Source organism: Narcine bancroftii, chromosome 6, assembly GCF_036971445.1.
Source record: "Narcine bancroftii isolate sNarBan1 chromosome 6, sNarBan1.hap1, whole genome shotgun sequence".
In the NCBI taxonomy this organism is placed as follows: domain Eukaryota; kingdom Metazoa; phylum Chordata; class Chondrichthyes; order Torpediniformes; family Narcinidae; genus Narcine; species Narcine bancroftii.
In genome coordinates, this window is record NC_091474.1 from 171,475,695 (window position 1) to 171,494,270 (window position 18,576).

The 18,576-nt window shown below is 38.9% G+C and overlaps 2 protein-coding genes across 7 annotated transcripts in view; one reads left to right on the forward strand and one right to left on the reverse strand.

Moving 5' to 3' along the window:
* LOC138736735 (intron Large complex component GCFC2-like) overlaps positions 1-4,608 on the forward strand; it is a 77,108-nt gene extending 72,500 nt beyond the window's left edge. For 5 of the 6 annotated variants that reach the window (XM_069886726.1, XM_069886727.1, XM_069886728.1 and 2 more), the window contains 2 exons: positions 1,794-1,945; positions 4,370-4,608. In XM_069886726.1, the coding sequence (XP_069742827.1) occupies positions 1,794-1,945; positions 4,370-4,487 (270 nt within the window). In that variant the 3' untranslated portion in view covers positions 4,488-4,608. Of the gene's footprint in view, positions 1-1,793; positions 1,946-4,369 lie in introns of those variants that run through there. The other variant, XM_069886729.1, reaches the window with a different exon arrangement.
* A 137-nt stretch (positions 4,609-4,745) lies between these two features.
* Positions 4,746-16,731, reverse strand: mrpl19 (mitochondrial ribosomal protein L19). Its single transcript, XM_069886738.1, has 6 exons — positions 16,629-16,731; positions 14,577-14,697; positions 12,140-12,258; positions 8,408-8,530; positions 7,289-7,470; positions 4,746-5,568 (listed from the first exon to the last, which is right to left on the reverse strand). The coding sequence occupies exons 1-6, from the start codon at positions 16,675-16,677 to the stop codon at positions 5,347-5,349; spliced, it is 816 nt and encodes a 271-aa protein (XP_069742839.1). The 5' UTR covers positions 16,678-16,731; the 3' UTR covers positions 4,746-5,346.
* Positions 16,732-18,576: the final 1,845 nt, after the last annotated feature.

Here is an 18,576-nt window from a genome sequence, read left to right on the forward strand (position 1 = left end):
GCTGATATCGCCTCAAACCGTGCATCTTGGCGTCTCACAGTTTGGCGGGCAGCAACCTCCTTTGAAGAAGACCGCAGAGCCCACCTCACTGACAAAAGGCAAAGGAGGAAAAACCCAACACCCAACCCCAACCAACCAATTTTCCCCTGCAGCCGCTGCAACCATGTCTGCCTGTCCCGCATCGGACTTGTCAGCCACAAACGAGCCTGCAGCTGACGTGGACTTTTACCCCTTCCATAAATCTTCGTCCGCGAAGCCAAGCCAAAGAATGAAGACTAATGCCCATGAGTCTTGGTGGCCGAGTTTGTAACCCTCCATTGTCTTTTCCTGACCTGTCATTGGTAACTCCATACAAGACAGTGATGCAACCAGTCAGAATACTCTTTACGGCACACTTGCAAATCCCCTCAAGCTCCTAATGAAATATAGCTGCTGGGGAGCCCCCTTCGTGATTGCCTTGATATGATGGCCCCAGGAGAGATCTTCAGAGATGTTTACCCCCAAGAATTTTTTTTTAAACTTTATTTAAAATTTTATGACATGAATAAAATAAAAATTACATTTAAAGAAATAATAAAAAATAAGATAATAAAAATTAGAATACTACATACCCCCAAGAATTTGAAGTTATTTACCCTCTCCACTGCTGTCCTCTAAATGAGGACTGTTTTTTTGTTCTCCTGGTTTTCACCCTACTATGTCCACAATTCCTTATTTTGTTAATGTTGAGTGCAAGGTTGTTGTGACACCACTCAACAGGCTGATCGATCTCACTCTTGTACACTTCCTCATTGCCATCTGTGATTATGCTCACAACTGTGAAGTTATGGATGAATTTGTAGATGGCATTTGAATTATGCCTAGCCATAGAGTCATGAGTGTAGAGCAGTGGTTTTCAAACTCTTCCCCCCCCCCCCCCCCCACCACCCCTCACATTCCATCTTAAGCAATCCCTATGCCATTAGTGCTCCGTGATTAGTAAAGAGTTGCTTATGGTGGTATGTGAGTGGGAAGGGAAGGCTGAGAATCGCTACTCTAGACCCAATTGTTAATGAAATATTTTGCTTGAGAAAAATTGTCATTGGCCCATTTCCTTTGGAGTTATAAAACCATGCACCTAATGAGTCAATTAGGTTCGATTAAAACAGTGGTTTTCAAACTTTTTCTTTCCACTCATGTACCACCTTCAGCAATCCCTTACTAATCACAGAACACCTATGACATTGGGATTGCTGAAGGTGGAATGTGAGTTTAGGGGGGCAGTTTGAAAAGCCCTGATGTAGAGCAAGCACGCAGCCTTGAGCACCTGTATTGATGTCACTGAGGAGATGTTGTGACCAATCTGCACTGACTGCAGCCTTCTGATGAGGAAGTAAAGAATCTAGTTGCAGGAGGTGCAGGGGCCCAGGTTTTGAAGCTTGCTGAGCAGTATTGCTGGGATAACTTCCATGATTGTACAGTGAAGTATACATTGTGTTGAATGTATTTCATAAATGCATTTTCTGAAGCATTTGATATTTTGAACTTTTCTCCTAATAATCTGACATTTTTGGTTCTCAGGATGTAAATGTCTCTAACCCTTTTCTTTCAAAGAATTATTTATTTTCCCATTTGTTTTAGTGACTGAACTGGAATAATTGCTAAGTTTCCTGATTATTAATTCATACATTCTGGCACAGTATTGTGGATTTGTTTTTAATATTTAATCATTTTTTGTTTAATAGTTGTAAAATAATAAGTAAATGTCAGTTTTTGGTAATTTGAGAATGTTGCTTTTTTTTATTTGCCTGCAGATAATAGAATGCTTTCCTAAGTGTTGGTTTGAAAATGTACAAGGAAGGAGTAGCATTCCCCAACTTGAAAAACTGTGTAAATATCTGGTGCAATCTATACGTAGATTATATGAAAATGATGCAACAACTCAAAATACGGATAACAATGGAAGGTGAATTAAATACTGTTTTTCAGGAAATTAACATGGAGACATTTTGCTGTTTAATTTGTAAGATTAATTTATCTTTCACATTTAAAGACAGTTTCCCCCCCCCCCCCCCCCCGCCCCCCCACTCTTTGGGCTGATATTAATTGCTGACCCACCACCAAAACAGATTCTGAATAAGGCATTGTCAGCCCTGGCTGCCCAGTGAGTTTGCATAATATTGCTGCTTTGCATTTGTAACTTAAGTTATAAATTGCTGTGAGACACGCTAATTAAGGTAATATTGCAAATGAATATTTTTGAAACATATTACAGTTTAAAAAAACAATGATGAATAGTGTTCTCAATGTACATGTTCTGCATTTTTTTAAAAAAACTTAAAAGTAAATAAGCTTTCTGCATTGGGGGATGTCTTGGTCTCAGAATAATTGGGGACTGAATGAGCATTTCCTTTTCCCCCCACTGTTTGGAATTCTCTTGCACAAAGTGCTGTTGAGGCTGTCCTTGATGATGATCACTGATAGACCTGAATATCCAAAGTGTAAACAGATTTGAAGGTCAGGAAAATTATGTTCTGGTAAAGATTAGTCATGATTTTGTTGACTAGTAGCTGCAGTGACCCAGGTTCAGTTGTCCATATGCTGGTTTTCCCTGTAACATGGGTTTTCTTCATTGGTTCTACAGAGATAGATTCGGAAGTAGGTGGAGGAGCAGGGGTGTAGAAGGAATTCAACAGATTAGGAGAATGGGCAGAGAAATGCAAGTGGAAAGTGGAAAATAAAGACTTTCTTAATTGGGGAGAAAATTGAAAATACCTAGATGGAAAGGAACCTGGACCTCCTCATGCAGGATAACCTGAAGGTCAACTTGCATGTTGAGAAGGTGGTGAAGAAGGAAAAAGCAATGCTGGCATTCATTTCACGAGGAATAGAATATAACATTTCAGATTTACGGTCAGAATACATACAACCCTGAGATTTTTTTTCTGTAGGTGAGGCAGAATTTGCACTTATTGCTAGAGCAAAAAAAAACTGTAGTGTATACATAAAATCAAATAAATAACAGTAAACAGGTAACAAATGTAAACAAACTTCCAGAGAATTTAAAAAAATTAAGTTCACAAGAATCCTTAAATGAGTCCCTGATCGAGGAGTCTGATAGTGGAGGAGTAGCAGCTGTTCCTGAACCTAGTGATGTGAGTCTTGTGGCACCTTATAGAGTACCTCTTTCCTGATGGCAGCAGCGAGTACAGAGCATGTGTTGGGTGGTATGGATCCTTGATGATTGCTGCTGTTCTCCAACAGCAGTGTTCCCTGAAGATGTACATAATAGTGGAGAGGTTTTGCTTGTGATATCCTGGGCTGTGTCCATGGCCTTTTGGAGGGCTTTACGCTCTGGGGTATTGGTGTCCCCATGATGCAACTGGTCAACACACTTTCCACCACATCTATCGAAATTTCTCAGGGTTTCTGATATCATACTGAACCTCCACAAACTCCTGAGGAAGTAAGAGGTGCTGATGTGCTTTCTTCACAATGCCATTAATGTGTTAGGTCCAGGAAAGATCCTCTGAGGTAGTGCCTCCTAAGAACTTGTATTTGCTCACCATCTCCACCTCTGATCCCCCAATAATCATTGGATTGTATACCTCTGGCTTTCCCTTCCTGAAAGAAGGGATGTGAAGTTGAGGCTTTATAAGGCACTGGTGGACCTCACTTGAAGTATTGCTGGTAGTTTTGGGCTCCTTATTTAAGAAAATATGCTGACATTGGAGAGGGTTCAAAGGAGGTTCATGGGAATCGAAGGGTTAATATATGAGGAGAGTTTGACAGCTCTTGGCCTGTATTCATTGTAATTTAGATTGAGGGGGATCTCAATTAAACATTTTAAATATTTAAAACTCTGGACAGAATAGATGTAGAAAATTTCTTCAGCTAGAGTGGTAAATGTTGCCACAGGTGATTGTGGAGACAGGGTCATTGGGTGTATTGACAACAGATTGATGGGTTCCTTGGCTAAAAGGTTTTGAGAAGGCCGGCAGTGAGGCGAGTGGGAAAATGGATCAGCTCATGATTAAATGGCAGGATAGACTCTATGGTCTGGATAGCCTAATTCTGCTCTTTTGGTCCTCGTTTCTTCCAAAGACTTGTTAATTAACCCTAGTATGTGAGTTGATGGGAAAACAAAATGGACTTGGTTATGATTAATGTAAATTGACAGTTTGCATGGATTCACTCAAATAAAAAGGTCTGTTGTCCTTAAACAACATTTGGTACTTTACAGTTACATAATACCTGAAAGAACCAAAAAGCCAACTCTTGAATTAAATGCCAATTAGTTTTGCCTAAATATCTTACCTATTACACTTGTATTTATGGTGTTCAGATTATATAAGCATTATCATTTTCATGTGTTTTTCCCTCATCTTAGAGAAGCAATAAAAGAAATGCTGAAGATGTTAGTCCTGATCCATGCCCTGGAACAAACTGAGACCATCATCAATGAGTGCAAATTAGAAGATCTGAAATGGATTTGTCCAAGAAAATGAATGAACTATTTTTTTTACATTATTTGATGCAATCATACATGATTTTTTATTACATCGATCTATTCTAGTCAACCATTGTTTCTTGGTGTCTTTTAATAATTAAAATCAGACTTGAACAAGATTGGCTTTGTTTTACTAATTACCAATGGCACAAGTCAAATGTTAGATTGATTTAATTACATCAAATATTTTGATACCTGAGCAAAGGCACCATCACACTGCTATATAGGGAATAAAATCTTTTAAATCTCAAAATAATCAGACTTGCCCAAGTAATCTTGAATTTATTTTTGGTAAAATATTGATTTACATTGTTGAATAAATGATTCTTACAATTATCTTTTCCTGCACATTTAAGATCATCTTTGATCTTAAATGGCGATCTACATATTCACAAAAATTAGAAAAAGATCTGTTGTGACTGCAATCTATTACCCCAGAGCAACTGTTTCATCATGCATTTACATTTTCAAAAAAAAAACTCCTGCCTGACATTTTTTTAAATTTCATTTGAAACAGATGTTTCTCTAAATTTAGTGTGATCTGACTATATGTACAATTTCACAGATTAAATATTCTTTTCATTATTTAGCACTTTTAAGAATGTATTTCAATTCAGCCTAATCATACTGGAATAGTCCAAGTTCACTAATTCAATAATCAAACATGGAATGTTCTTAAACTGAATTCTGTATCTACTATTTATAAATATGAATAAATGCAATCCTTCCATTCAGATAACTGAAAATACTGAAATCTGATTATAATAAATCACTGTTTTTGTTACCAACAGGTGTGAAAAAAAGTCAATATGCTGGTTATGTCCAACTCTTTGGGTGTAAAGCACAATCTTAATATTTTATTTATTCAACTCCTTTTGCAGTTCCAACTCAATACTTTCTTCAATTTTGGATGTATCATATTCTCTCATCATATCATATTTAATCCATGGTCTACCATGTTTTCTTGCTTCCTCCATTTTTTCTTCTGTGAGGGATAAATCAAACCGAATACCCTGCACATTGAACTTTGGGCGTTCCCAACGCTTCGACCATGGTTTGGGTTTCATTTTAACTTTCAGCTGTTTTTGAAAAGAAAAATAATCAATAGCAGCAGTGCACAAGGCAAGTTGCACTCTTTCAAGAGTATACTTAGTCATAAATTTATTAATCACAAGTTTTTCATTCTATAAAAACTAAAAAAGTACTTTTGGTTTGTAAAATGCCTCATTGGGTAACTAAAACTTACTGTATTACATTTTCATATTTTATTTTCATTTTACTAGCATTAATGTTCCTATAAATTTCTAGAAAATTATTTATTTCTTTTGATAACATCTAATCTAAATGCAAGTTTTCTCATTCTCCTGATGTTATTGTCGATCAAATTTGCAAATCTGTAGAGTTTGAGGAATGGTGAGTCACAAAAAAAGTCAATTCAAATGATAAAATTTATTCCATTACAGCCAGGTCATTCTGTCTGTAATGGGTCAAAATGCAGTCAAATATCCTAAAGTGTTTTTTTAGGTATCCAATTTTTTCCTTGCCTTCTAAACTCATTGCTGTCCTCTACATGGCAAATGATGGTTGTTAAATTATTAATACAGGTACACAATCCTTTATCCAGAACCCTTGGGGGACAGTGTGTTTCGGATTTTTTCGGATTTCAGAAAGCCCAACCAAATTGTGCTGCCTTATCCATCCCCTTCCAGTTTCTCCCGACCGCGGTCCCTCGGCTGCCTCCCCTGGCCGCCAGTCCCCACTTGCCGAATTTTAGATGTCCGGATAAAGGATCGTGTACCTGTTTTGTAAGAAACGCGAAAGACCTCAAAGTAAAACCCATGTGGCAATGGTCAGCAAAACTTGTGACTGGACATTCAGTGGCATATTAATACCTGCATTACAGACTGGTAGTTGTTAACCTAGCATATCGTGAGCTGCTTTTCTACCCCATCTTGTATTGAAAGAGCAGCCATGTCATACCTAACAAATTTATGCAGAAATTAAAAAGTAATTTAACCATACATAATCAGAATTTAGAAAAAAGTGATAGACAATGCACTCAATTTACAAAAGGGTTAACGTTTTGGGAAATTTTGTTTTTCATTAATTGAATTCCTAATTCAGAAAAGAATTTCCAATTAATGAAAACCCTGATTACTTCAAGAATTGTGATGCAAACACTGAAATTCATTAATACAAAATTGTTTTATTAATCCAAAAATAATGCACCTTTCCAAAATGCTGACTTAGTTGTTATATCCTGTCAGCCCATGGCACATTCTCTGAAAAATTAAGAACCATATTCACCCAATTTAAAGGCAATGATGAAGAGAATCTTTGCAGATTTTCCATGTGGTCTCAATCACTTTGATTAAAACAATTGATAAAAGGTTCTTCATGTGCAATTTTTTCTCTTTACACTATGGTTTATTTTCAACAGCAATAATATTAATAACTAATACATCAATAGACTGGAGCTTTTCCCCCCTAGTAAAGTACTGACTGTTTTGGTATATGTGAACATTAATTTCAGAAAAGCTTTTGGTCCAGTTCATGACAACCTTTGCACTTCATGGACTGTCAAGTGTAACTTATTACATCAATAATAATCTTTCTGATATAGTACTTACATTACAAATTGTTTCAGGCAGACCAAAAAGCTTTATAAGGGACATGTACCCTAAAATGTTAAATATACTTTTGCAAAAATTTGCAAGTTAAATATGTTCTATCCGTAGAATCTATTGAATATTGAAATAAAATGCTTACATAACTATATTTAAAAAATCAGTTTCTTACTAAATTGACAGGGACCTCAGAACCTGCAGAATGGGGCACCGCCTTCATGCTAAAATCAAAAGTGCTGTATTCTGGACGAGCATCACGCAGATACATTAGGTTATCATCCAGTCTTTTTTCTAGTTTCAATACTTCGATCTGTTGAATTTGAGGACTATAGAGATCATAACAGATCTCAACACCTACAACAAGACAATATTGTAAATTGAATTCAGAAGTTAAAACTGTAGAACCATCATTACTAACTAAACAAACACAGGAAGGCAGCAAGGTCAGCACAATGCTATTACAGCTCCAGCAACCCAGGATTCAATCCGCTGATGTACGCAAGGAGTTTGTATGTTCTCCCTGTTTCTGCGTAGTGATAATTGGACAGGGAAGGAAAAGTGAGATTTGAATGGGGGAGGAGTACCTGTGAATGCAGAGCTGGAGGAAAGGAGAAATAGGAATAGATGAGGGTAGGGAGCTAATAGAGAAGTTAATGTTAATGCCATCTATTGGACTGCGATATACAGTTCACATCTCAACTACCAATGTGGGCCTGATGATTTCATAAATTCAGAGAATTTTTTTAAAAACAGAACTTAAAATTAGACTAATTATTTGTATTAATCTGCACAACACCTGAAATTTTCCACTATATTTAATCTCAATAAAAAGCAAATGAACCAATTCTGCATTGACTCGTATGTTAAATCCAAAATCACTGTCTCACCTCGCCCCACACTTTATTATCAGGCTATAATATCAAGTTAACAAAAGCAAAGCTAACTACACTGTATAGCAAATTAAAAGTAAGCATGATTTGGTTTAACAATGTGTAGCTCTGGTTCATTGTCGTTTTTGAATTTTAAAAGCAAAAGACATGCTCTGCCTCATTGTAAAATTACCAGTGTTTTAAAATATTCTGATAAGGTTATTGACATGAAATATCAAGTCTGCTTCACCCTCTGCAGATGCTGTTTGGCTTGTAAAGAACTTGCAGTAATTCCTACTTTATTTCAGATTTGCAGCATCAGTATTTTGGAATTAACCCATTTTAAATAATTACTATTAAATCCATATATTTTGATTAAAGTCATAACATGTGCACAGTTTTAAATTACAATTTAAACTTGCCTTGTCCATCTATGATGTTTCTGAGTACAAATGTAGCCCCTAATCCTTTTCCGGACCTTTGGGTGCAAATTCCAACAAACCTGTTTGCACTGGTATCTGCCATTGTAACAGCTAAAATGCTTCCTATCGGCAAAAATAAAAGTGCAGAGTTAAAGAACAGCATAAACATAATCACTCAACATCTGAAATGAAGTATTAAAATTAATTTCCCTGATCTTGGACTTCAGTCTTTTAAACTCAAAATTATGAAAATAGTGTAGGTGAAATATGACAACTCAATAAATAATGTACAAGAAACATTGACCATCACCAGTGGGCTGATATCGCCTCAAACCGTGCATCTTGGTGCCTCACAGTTCGGCGGGCAGCAACCTCCTTTGAAGAAGACCGCAGAGCCCACCTCACTGACAAAAGACAAAGGAGGAAAAACCCAACACCCAACCCACCAATTTTCCCTTGCAACCGCTGCAACCGTGTCTGCCTGTCCCGCATCGGACTTGTCAGCCACAAACAAGCCTGCAGCTGACGTGGACATTACCCCTCCATAAATTTTCGTCCGCGAAGCCAAGCCAAAGAAAGAAAAAAGAAAGAAGGAATAATGTACAAGAAAAATCTTTCAAAAAGGTCATCAATCTGAAGTGTTGACTTCCTCCAAGATGGTGCCTAACGTGAACTTTTCCAACATGCATCTACATGTTTATGCATCTACATGTTTTCAGATAACAGGCTAGGGTTGTGTTCAGAATGGGATCACATTGAGATCTGGTTGCAGCTGGGTTTTAATTTTACATCTGAGCAGAGTTTTAATTCCAGATCACCTTTGAAATGTTTAGTGACATAATTGTTTACAATAAAAACAATGCTGGAGAAACTCAGCAGGTCAGTGTCCTTTATATAGCAAAGATTAAAAAAATACATAAGCAACATTTTAGGCTGGAGTCCTTCATCAAGGTATGGAAAAAGCAGTATCCAAATAAAAAGGTCAGGGGAGAGGTGTGTGAGGAGGAGCATGGAAGCAATGGCAGGAGGTAATAGGTGGAGGCAGGGAGAAGATGGATAGTTAGGTGAATAGAGAGAAGGGGGTGGAAAGCTGAGGGAAATAAGTGGAAGGGAAGGGAGAGCAGGTTAGCAGAAATCAGAGAAGTCGACACTAATGTCATCTTGGCTGGAGAGTGCCCTGGCAGAAAAATAGGTGGTGTTTCTCCAATTTTTGGGTGGTTTTGGTGGAATAGTACACGAGGCCATACAAGTATGGGAGTGCAGTAGTCAGAAGTAAAACAAAAGTCTGTAGACACTGTGGTTGAAGTAAAAACACATCACTGTCTTTACTTCAACCACGGTGTCTGCAGACTTTCATGTTTTACTTCCATTGTTTAAAATGATGGTTTCAAAATTCACCAAATTTAACTCTATATGCCTTCTGCTTCTTTTAAAATAAAAATTCATCGACCTAAATCCAGATGGTTTAACTGCACATTACAAATAATAATATTCATTCTAAAAATCAGAATTTACTATACAGTAGGCCATTTGTCCTTGCATGTCTGTACCAGGGAAAATATCTGTCCAGCTTTGTCTGCAGTCCCAATTATAAAATTGTACTGAAACCAAAGGAAAATTAAACAGACTGGAACAGTAGCCATCTTCCAGAATGCAAGGAACATGTAGAAACATCTTTTGAAATATTTTTAAGTTATCCCAGGCATTTTATCTTCAACTACTTAGAAAATCCCTTTAATGTCAACAAAAAAAAAGACCCAGGTTGCAGAAAACAATTTCCATCTCATGACTTTAGTGGAGAGAAAACAAAGACCCATTTCTTTAAAATTAGCTTCAATTTTAATGTTACACAGTATGTTTTCAGAGGAATACAGTAAAATCCTCGGTATCTGGCACCTAAGGGGAGCTCAGATACCGGATATGCAAATTTTCCACTTGCCTAAGACACACTCTAATACACCTACATTAAGAATAAACAGTTTAAAAGACAAAGACAGTGCAAAATGTAAAAAAAATTTTAAAAATGAGTATGATAGTCCTTAATTATGCAAAATTCACTTTAATCGGGTAATTCTCATAACTTAAATTCGAACCCTGGTCACTGGCACTATAACAATCTTGCACTAGTCAACTCACTAACCACGCCGCCATCATAATTAACCCCCTCTCCCAAGTGTGCGGATAAAGCCTTGCTAATATACTTAATAAAGATACAGACTCTTACTTGGCAGGTATAGGGAGACACTTTGGGAGAGTCGCCCAGTGGTGAGTGGGATTCGCCGGTTCTTCATCCTAGGTACAGCCATTTTATTCAAACACAACTTTACTCAAAACAGCTGTTGCAGGCAGGCATGATGCCACCATTTTAATTAATTATAACTTTATTCAAATAGCTGCTGTGGGTGAGCCACGACTGGAGTGTTTCGCTTGCTGAATATTTGCTCCCATCTGCGCCAAGGGGTTGGGTGTTGCTTTGGAGTACATTTATTTTTGCAATTTTAAACTTCTAATTATTCCAGCCTATCTATTTATTTATTTATTTATTTCCTCATGCTTTTTTTGATGGTTGGTTGGGTTTGCTGGTTGCTCGAATTCCAGTAATGGGGATTTTACAGTATATTTATTTCAAGTATGATACCTGAAGAAGGGCTCAGGCACAAAACTTTAACTGCCTATTATTTTCCATGGATACTGCACAGCCCGCTAAGTTTCTCCAGCACTTTTGTGTACTGCACTGGACCTCAGCATCTGCACACTTCTTGTTTACCTCAGATGCATTATGTTTTCCTCAGAGTAAAACAGGTTATTTCTTTCTACAGAAGCTGTAGTAATAATTTGCAAATGTACTTTCTTTCCTCATGCCTTTTCTTGCAGCTAAAAGCCATTTATGTACTAAATGAAAGACAAGAGAGTAATAACATGTCAAAAGTAAAATGTGCACCACTGCCCATTTGTTTTAATGTAAAAAAAACTGCTGCAGAGAAGCCAAATTTTACAAGCATCAGTTTTCAGTTAACATATACAGTATTATAAAATCAATTCCCTTTAACATATACATAAATATAGCTGGAATTAGGAAATGTGTTTTAGGATTATTTGTGGTGATTTTAAAAAGTAGATCAGGATGGGTTAGGAATCAAAGAACAATACATTATTCTAGTTAAAGTCTTGCAACTGAACAGCTAACAACTATCAAGTTAAGCTTCAGTCAGGGATACATTCTGATAGACATTGGGGGTTTGAGGTGAATTACGCCATACTAGCCTGGTTCAATACTTTATCCTGGTCAGAATGATCTGCTAATATGGGTGCAGTTTCCTTGGCAATGCATCAACAGCAATGGACATGTACATTGCAAGTTATCTTTCTACTCTACATCAGGAAATGTAAAGAATATATACACAGGCTTGGGTTGGATTCATATTGGTCATGTCTGGATCTGAATACAGCAGGTTTTTAAATTTTTTTTATATCTGAGCAGTTTTAATTCCAGTTCACATTTAAAATTAATGTATATATTCATTACCAATGTCTGATGATCTACCCATCCAAATAGAATGGTTACCTTTTAGTGAAGGGAGTCAAAAAATCATTTTTTTCTATGAAACCCATTAAAAAATTAAGCATTGTGCACACACAAAACCTTATGCATATTGTAAGTACTGCATTTTCCATCCTGTTATTTTGCTCCACAATACAAGCCCAATTTAATAAATATGTCATATTACTAACCTACGTAGAATTCTGGTATATTCAGCACTTTTCGCCTCTGGATCATATCCTTTCTTTCTATGATGAACTTTAGGGGATTTGTCCTCCCTCTTCTCATTATAAACTCTGGACTTACAAACCTGTTGGATAATGTTAAAATGGTTTATCAGAACTCTAGAATAGCAATTTAACAAAAATCATTGGGCTGAAGGTATTGTTCCTCTATTTGCATTGAGACTCATTCTGTAGTGCAGAATGCCCAAGATAGAGCAGTGTGGGAATGGGAAGATGAAATAGTATGCAACCTAGAGCTCAGGATGGCCACTGCAGACAGAGTGCAGATACTCTCTAAGAGTCCTAAAGTCTACATTTGGTCTCACCGAAGACCAATACATCAAATACATTAGAGATGATGGATGTATATCTTTGTCTTGTACGGAAGGGCTTTTGGGACATTTGATGATGATGATTGGTGGGGGGAGGGGGGAGAAGGAGGAGCAAAATCAAGTGTTACACATCCTGCAGTTGCAGAGGAAAGTACAGGATAACAGAGAGGTGGGTGAGGATGAATGAGCAAACAAGGGAATCATACAGTGATCCCTGGAGAAGGTAGATGTATCTGGTGGTGGGGTTAAGTTGGAGCTGGCAGAAATGATGGGTGATGCACAATGCTGCTGCTGGTGGGGTGAAGGAGAAGGACAAGAGGAACTCTATCTCTGTTCTGCTCGGAGGGAGAGGGATAAGAGTGGAACTCTAAGGTGGAGGAAATGTGAAAGGTGGCTCTATTGATCACAGTAGAGGGGAAGTCACAATTTTTAAAAGAGGACATTTTAGATGTCCTGAAATGTAAGGCCTCATCTTGAGAGCAGATGAGGTGAGGCCAGAGAAATGGAATGGCATCCTTGCAGGAGACTGGGTGGGAGGAGTTGGTTTGTAATAAATGTCAATATATCGCTTGCCTTCTGAGAAAGAAACAGAGATCTTGAAAAGGGTAAAGAAGTGTCAAAAATGATCCAAGTGAATTTTGGTGTGGGGTGGAGGTTAGCAACAAATTGATGGGTCCTGCATGGTTCCAGCTGGTGTCTATTGATATCATCGTCTCCCTTTCTTGACTTACCAGACACCAACACAGATAGCCTTTGTTGTTCTTATTATCCACTCCACCCTGTATCACTCATCTTCCTCGGTTTGTTTTTCTTGCCTCTCTCCCCATTGTCTGGCATCTACTGTTCCTCTGCCCCTGACCATGCCTCACCCCTGCTTTGTTGACTAATCCTGTGTTGGGCCCCTGTCTCACACATCTCACCATGCACTCTATACACTGCTTCTGTTCTAACTTTCCTCAGTACTGATGAAGAGTTTGAGCTTGAAACGTCAACCATTCTTTTTCGTGCTCTGATATTCCTTGACTGACAGAGTTCCACCAGTAGATTGTGTTTGGGTCCTTACAATGAGTGGCTCCTGGTACCGTCAGGATAAGTTTGAGAGTCCGGGAGGGGAGCTGAGACTGTGCAGACTGAAGACACAAGGTTGGACTTGATATCCTTTGCTGTCTCCCCCCCCATTCCCAGGCAGCAGCATTCCTCAGACAGGGAACTGACTGGGCCTAGCACCAGGGATAAGATTTGGGGATTCTGATGGTATAGCGTGATCATCTTGGTTCAAATTTCATCCAGATCACCATATAGCTCTCATGGACACATCAAAAAGCACAGGTTGTACTGGTGACATATTTGACATTGTACAAAACTGGGGTAAAGTATTGGCAGGCACAGAACACTGCTGTGTAACAATGAGGCACAGTAAGGGTGAGCACAGGTTTAAGGATATACAAACCTGGGTACACTACTGGTAAATACACAACAGTACTGCAAAAACCTCATTTATAATAATGCTGGGCAAAATAGGAAGGAACGGAGTAACGGAGGTGGCAGCAAGTAATCATAAGTGAAGCATCAAGAATGATAGCATTCATGTCTTTAAAAAGAATCAATGCATTTAATATCTGGTTCCACGTGGTTAAAATGGGTTTCTTGAGAGAGGACTTCAGGATCTGTTTAGATTTTAAAGCTGTCTCTCCCTGAAAAAGGTCTTGCACTAATTATCTCAAACCTCTGCCTCCACTATACCCAACATTAACATCTGTATCAGTAAAAAATCTGTTTACTAATCCCTAAGAATCATCTTTTATCAGTGCATATCTCAAAGGACTTAGTGATTTTATCTCTATGATCTCCACAGAGGACAAGACCAATCTCTCTCAATTGCTTAATTCACTTTCTAGAAAGTGGTCAACATTAGCCAGGGTTCTCTTAGATTTAAAAAAAAAGTGATGTTTTGTTCAGTCTTCTGTATCCTCCTTTGGGGTGTGTATCATTGGAGTCTTGTTTCACTTCACTTTTAGCCTCTTTCTGGCACAAATCAGAAAAGATAAACTTTACATCAAAATAGAATTTACCTTCTTTGTGTTGTTGTTGATTGTGTTTTATCTACAATGATGGGTTTTGGTGGAGGCTGAAATTTTGAAGATTTGTCATCATTTGATGATGAACTTAACCGTATTGATGAAAATCGAAGTCCTAAAATAAAACAGAATAAATTGAAAGCATAGCTTCTAAAATAATCCCAAATATCTGCTGTTTTCAATATGCAGATGCTCTAAATATTATATTCTATCTAACTGGGGATATTATGATATGAGCATTCCTGTAATGTTAGTAACTAGTGAATCAACTAATTATATGTACATTGTTATTTAAACCTCATGAATATATTCCAAAGGAAAATAAAAGTTATTAGGCTAATAGTAAATGATATCATTCACTTCTTTTCTGTAGCCGTTGGACTAATAAGCACCAAATTCATGAAAACTCAAGTTTATCATTATCCAATATGCAGCACTTTTGAATATTGAGAAAACTCAGAAAAATGGCAGCTCTGCTGCTTGTGTGGACCCAGGAGAGCAGGAGCAGAGACATAGGTCCTAATGGTTCTGGCTCCATATAGTCTTTAAATAGCCTGTTAAAAGAGCCAACTCTGCTTTTTCTTTTAAAATCCTGCAATCACAGGGTCTGTGCCCAACATGGCAGCACCTGGGCTGGGCAGTATTCCTGCAGACTCTAGGAAGAAGTGGAATGGCACAGAGCACCAGAAATGTAGAGTACACCCCCCCCCCCCACCACCCATTGAGGAGAAGCATAGGAGATGACCCTACAGGACAGTGACCATGGCAGCAGACAGGTGAGGGGCCAATAAGATAATGGCTGATCTGATGACAGGCTCATCTCCAACTACCTGCCCTTTCCCCCACTTTGTAAAAAATGTATCCAACTTTGTATTAAGTATATTTACTGAGGTTGTCTTCACTGCTTCAATGGGCAGTGAATTTCATATTCATCACCCTCTGCGAAAAGCAATTCCTTCTCATCTCTGTCCTAAATCTACTATGTCCCTTAGTTCTAATCACCCTCGTCACTGGAAACAACTTACCTACTTCTACCTTATTAAGCCTTTGATAATTTTATACACAAGATCCCCTCTCATTCCTCTAAATTCCAATGAGTACAGTCCCAGAGGACTCAATCTCTTCTCTTAAGCTAACCTTCTCACCTCTCAAATCAACCTGGTGAACTTCCTCTGCACTGCTTGCAAACCCAGTACACCGTTCCTCCAGTCAGGAGACCAGAACTGTCCACAGTACACCAGATGCACCCTCACCGGTAACTTGTACATAACCACCAAGCTCTGAAATTGAATCCCTGTAGCAATGAAGATTAATATTTTATTTGCCTTCTTGATAGCTTGTTACACCACCTGCGAACTAACTTTTCGCAATTCATGCACAAGCATTCCCAAGTCCTTCTGCATGGCGGCATGCTGTAATCAATCACTTGCTATTTAAATAATCTGATCTTTTATGTTTCCTTCCAAAAAAAGGAACCTTTATTACTGTTACCAAGCATGCCCAATGGATACCTTTGCTAAGGTATGCTATAGTGTAGGTTTGAAGAGGCAAATAACTAAAACCTGCTCCCATTTTTCACTGTATTTTAAAAAAAACCTCACTTTCAACATACTGAGCATCCAGTCACTGTACTGAATTCCAACTATTTGCAAATCTCTGTAAAAAAAAATTTCTGCGTGAGACTTCAGTCAGAGCAAATATCACCTCCATCTATCTTGTCAATTTCAGTCTTGTGCCTCATTTAAATCATCCCTCTTTCTTCTAATATCCACGATCTCTCTTCAGAGAACAAATTGGAGACGGGCCTGGGTGCTCAGAGATCACAGGCTGAGGAGGATAGAAAGTAAGGGGTGATCAGAGTTATGAAAGTGTAGAGTAAGCGTGCCTGGAAGTTGGGTAAGCGACCAGAAACCTGGACCACTGATTCAGTCAGGAGTTCAAACATGACCAGAACAAATGGGCAACATAATTCAAGTTGTGGAGCATCTGCACCTCCCCATCCCCTCTCCCCTCTCCCTCCTCCACCCTGAGCCTCGATTCACTCACCACGTCTCGCACAGCCTCGAGCACACAACGCAAACGCCGCCGCCGCCATCTTCTCTCGTCTCCATTGCGCAAACTCGGTAAAGTACGGGTGAACCCACGGCTCAAACCTCGAGAACGTTTCGAGAGACGGGAGCGCGTTCCAACGCTCTCTCTGTGCGAACTGGGACTCCCCGCCTCAACGCAGATGAGTGTTCACGTGCTCAATACAGCTGAGGCTCCATCTGAAATTCGACCTGTCTCGAAGTATTCCAGTTGGATGAGGCAAGCGTTACCAACGCTGCAAGATGAGCTCAATATAGACCTCGGAGATTTCAGGCTGTCAGTGAAATCCAGCGAAAGCAGAGCAATGAAGATCAAAACTAACTGAACTGGTCAACCATCAAACCAGTCCCACCCCCAAAATCGAAATCAACTTCCAGTTGCTTAAAGAGAGAGTGAGAGGTGAGAGAGGGGATGCTCAGGGACAAGAGGGATTTTTAAACATAGACCTAAACGTTTAGGAATGACCAAGGATTAAGTGGTGTTTTATTAGATTAACGTTTCACAATGTGATGAGAAGCCCATGCTTTCCATTCGAGGCGTGGTTCTCCAGTAAATGTTTGCAATCGTAAATTTTGAAGATTATATTATGGGAATGAGGGAAAGTGTTCAAATTTGCACATAGCAGTTTTAGATGATCAAGAGGTTTCCCTTGATCAAAACTAAAAGCACTGCACCACCTTCAGTGGAGGAAGAAATATAATTAACATTTCAGGGCTGTTGCCTTTTATCAAAATTGTTCTGCCCTCACTGGTCATAGAAATAACTGAGTTTGTAAGAGCCCAAAGGACTCAGAAAAATAAGCAGCAAAAGAAATTCACCAAGACAATAGCTACTTGAACAAAATTGGTTTTATTTTCTTAATGCATAATAATAAGACCAACACTTAACTTATTACTAGTAACTTAACCTAAATCAACCCCCCCTCCTCTCGAATTCTAAGTGCAGGTGTACGTAATGTTTATATGTTCAGGAAAGTTCTTCGTTTCACTGTCCTGTCATTCACTTTTCACTTCTCCAAGTTCACTCGTATCAGGCAATCTTCCATACTGTGCACAGAATTGAACAGATATTATATTCACCAGGCTTTGATGCTTTAACTTAAATTGTTACCGCTTAGGAAGATCTTTGTTGGTTTCAGAGAGATGTTCGTTGGACGCACAAACTGATCTCCTTCCATCAGCAACTGAAGGTTCTTACCAAAGAAACTTGGTCCCTGTTGGGTTTTAACCTCTTCTTCCAGGTTACCACAAGGATTTCTTCTTTTTCTCCTATTCCTGGTAAAACACAATTGACTACAGAGATTTAGAATAGGCTAACTCAGAACTCAAAACCCATCTTGAAATGGGGTCTTGCAATAGATCTGCCAACTTGCAGCCTTCAACCCAAACTGCTGTGCTCCCAAACAATGGATGTTTTCTCTCAATTTGCAAAACCACATGGCTCCTCTTAGGACTACAAACTTCAATTAGAATAACAGCAATTTCTCAGTTCTGGAGCCTGGACATTGTTCAAACATGCCGGTCTATTGACACCTACTTGTGAAACTCTCAAAATCAGTTCCTTTAGGCCCTTTCATGAAAAGAAAATGCCTAACTGTAAAGACAGAGGTTCTCTGCGCTTGCGTCGGGAGACTTACCTTCTTGAATGTGCCATAGCCAGCTCTAAGGCGCCGACTGCAATCCCTCTTGGGGAAGGATAATCGATGGAGCGCAGCACTCCACCGCCTCACATGAATATGCAGTCACTGCAAGCTGCTGGTTAGGGGTGGGCTGATGATGCCATCAGCCCGCAACCCATCTCACCACTCTCCCTCTATGACCCCCTCAAGGCAGGGGCAGCCAGCGGGGGCCATCGGGCAGGGGTGGTCGTCGGGGCAAGGGCGGCCAGCGGGGGCCATTGGGGCAGA

Coding starts and splice junctions, on each gene's coding strand:
- mrpl19 (XM_069886738.1), bottom strand. CDS start 16,677: ATGGCGGCGGCGGCGTTTGCGTTGTGTGCTCGAGGCTGTGCGAGACGT. Junction 8,531..12,139: donor TATACCAGAATTCTACGTAG/GTTAGTAATATG, acceptor TTTTGCCGATAG/GAAGCATTTTAGCTGTTACA. Junction 5,569..7,288: donor CTGAGGTCCCTGTCAATTTA/GTAAGAAACTGA, acceptor TTTCAAAAACAG/CTGAAAGTTAAAATGAAACC.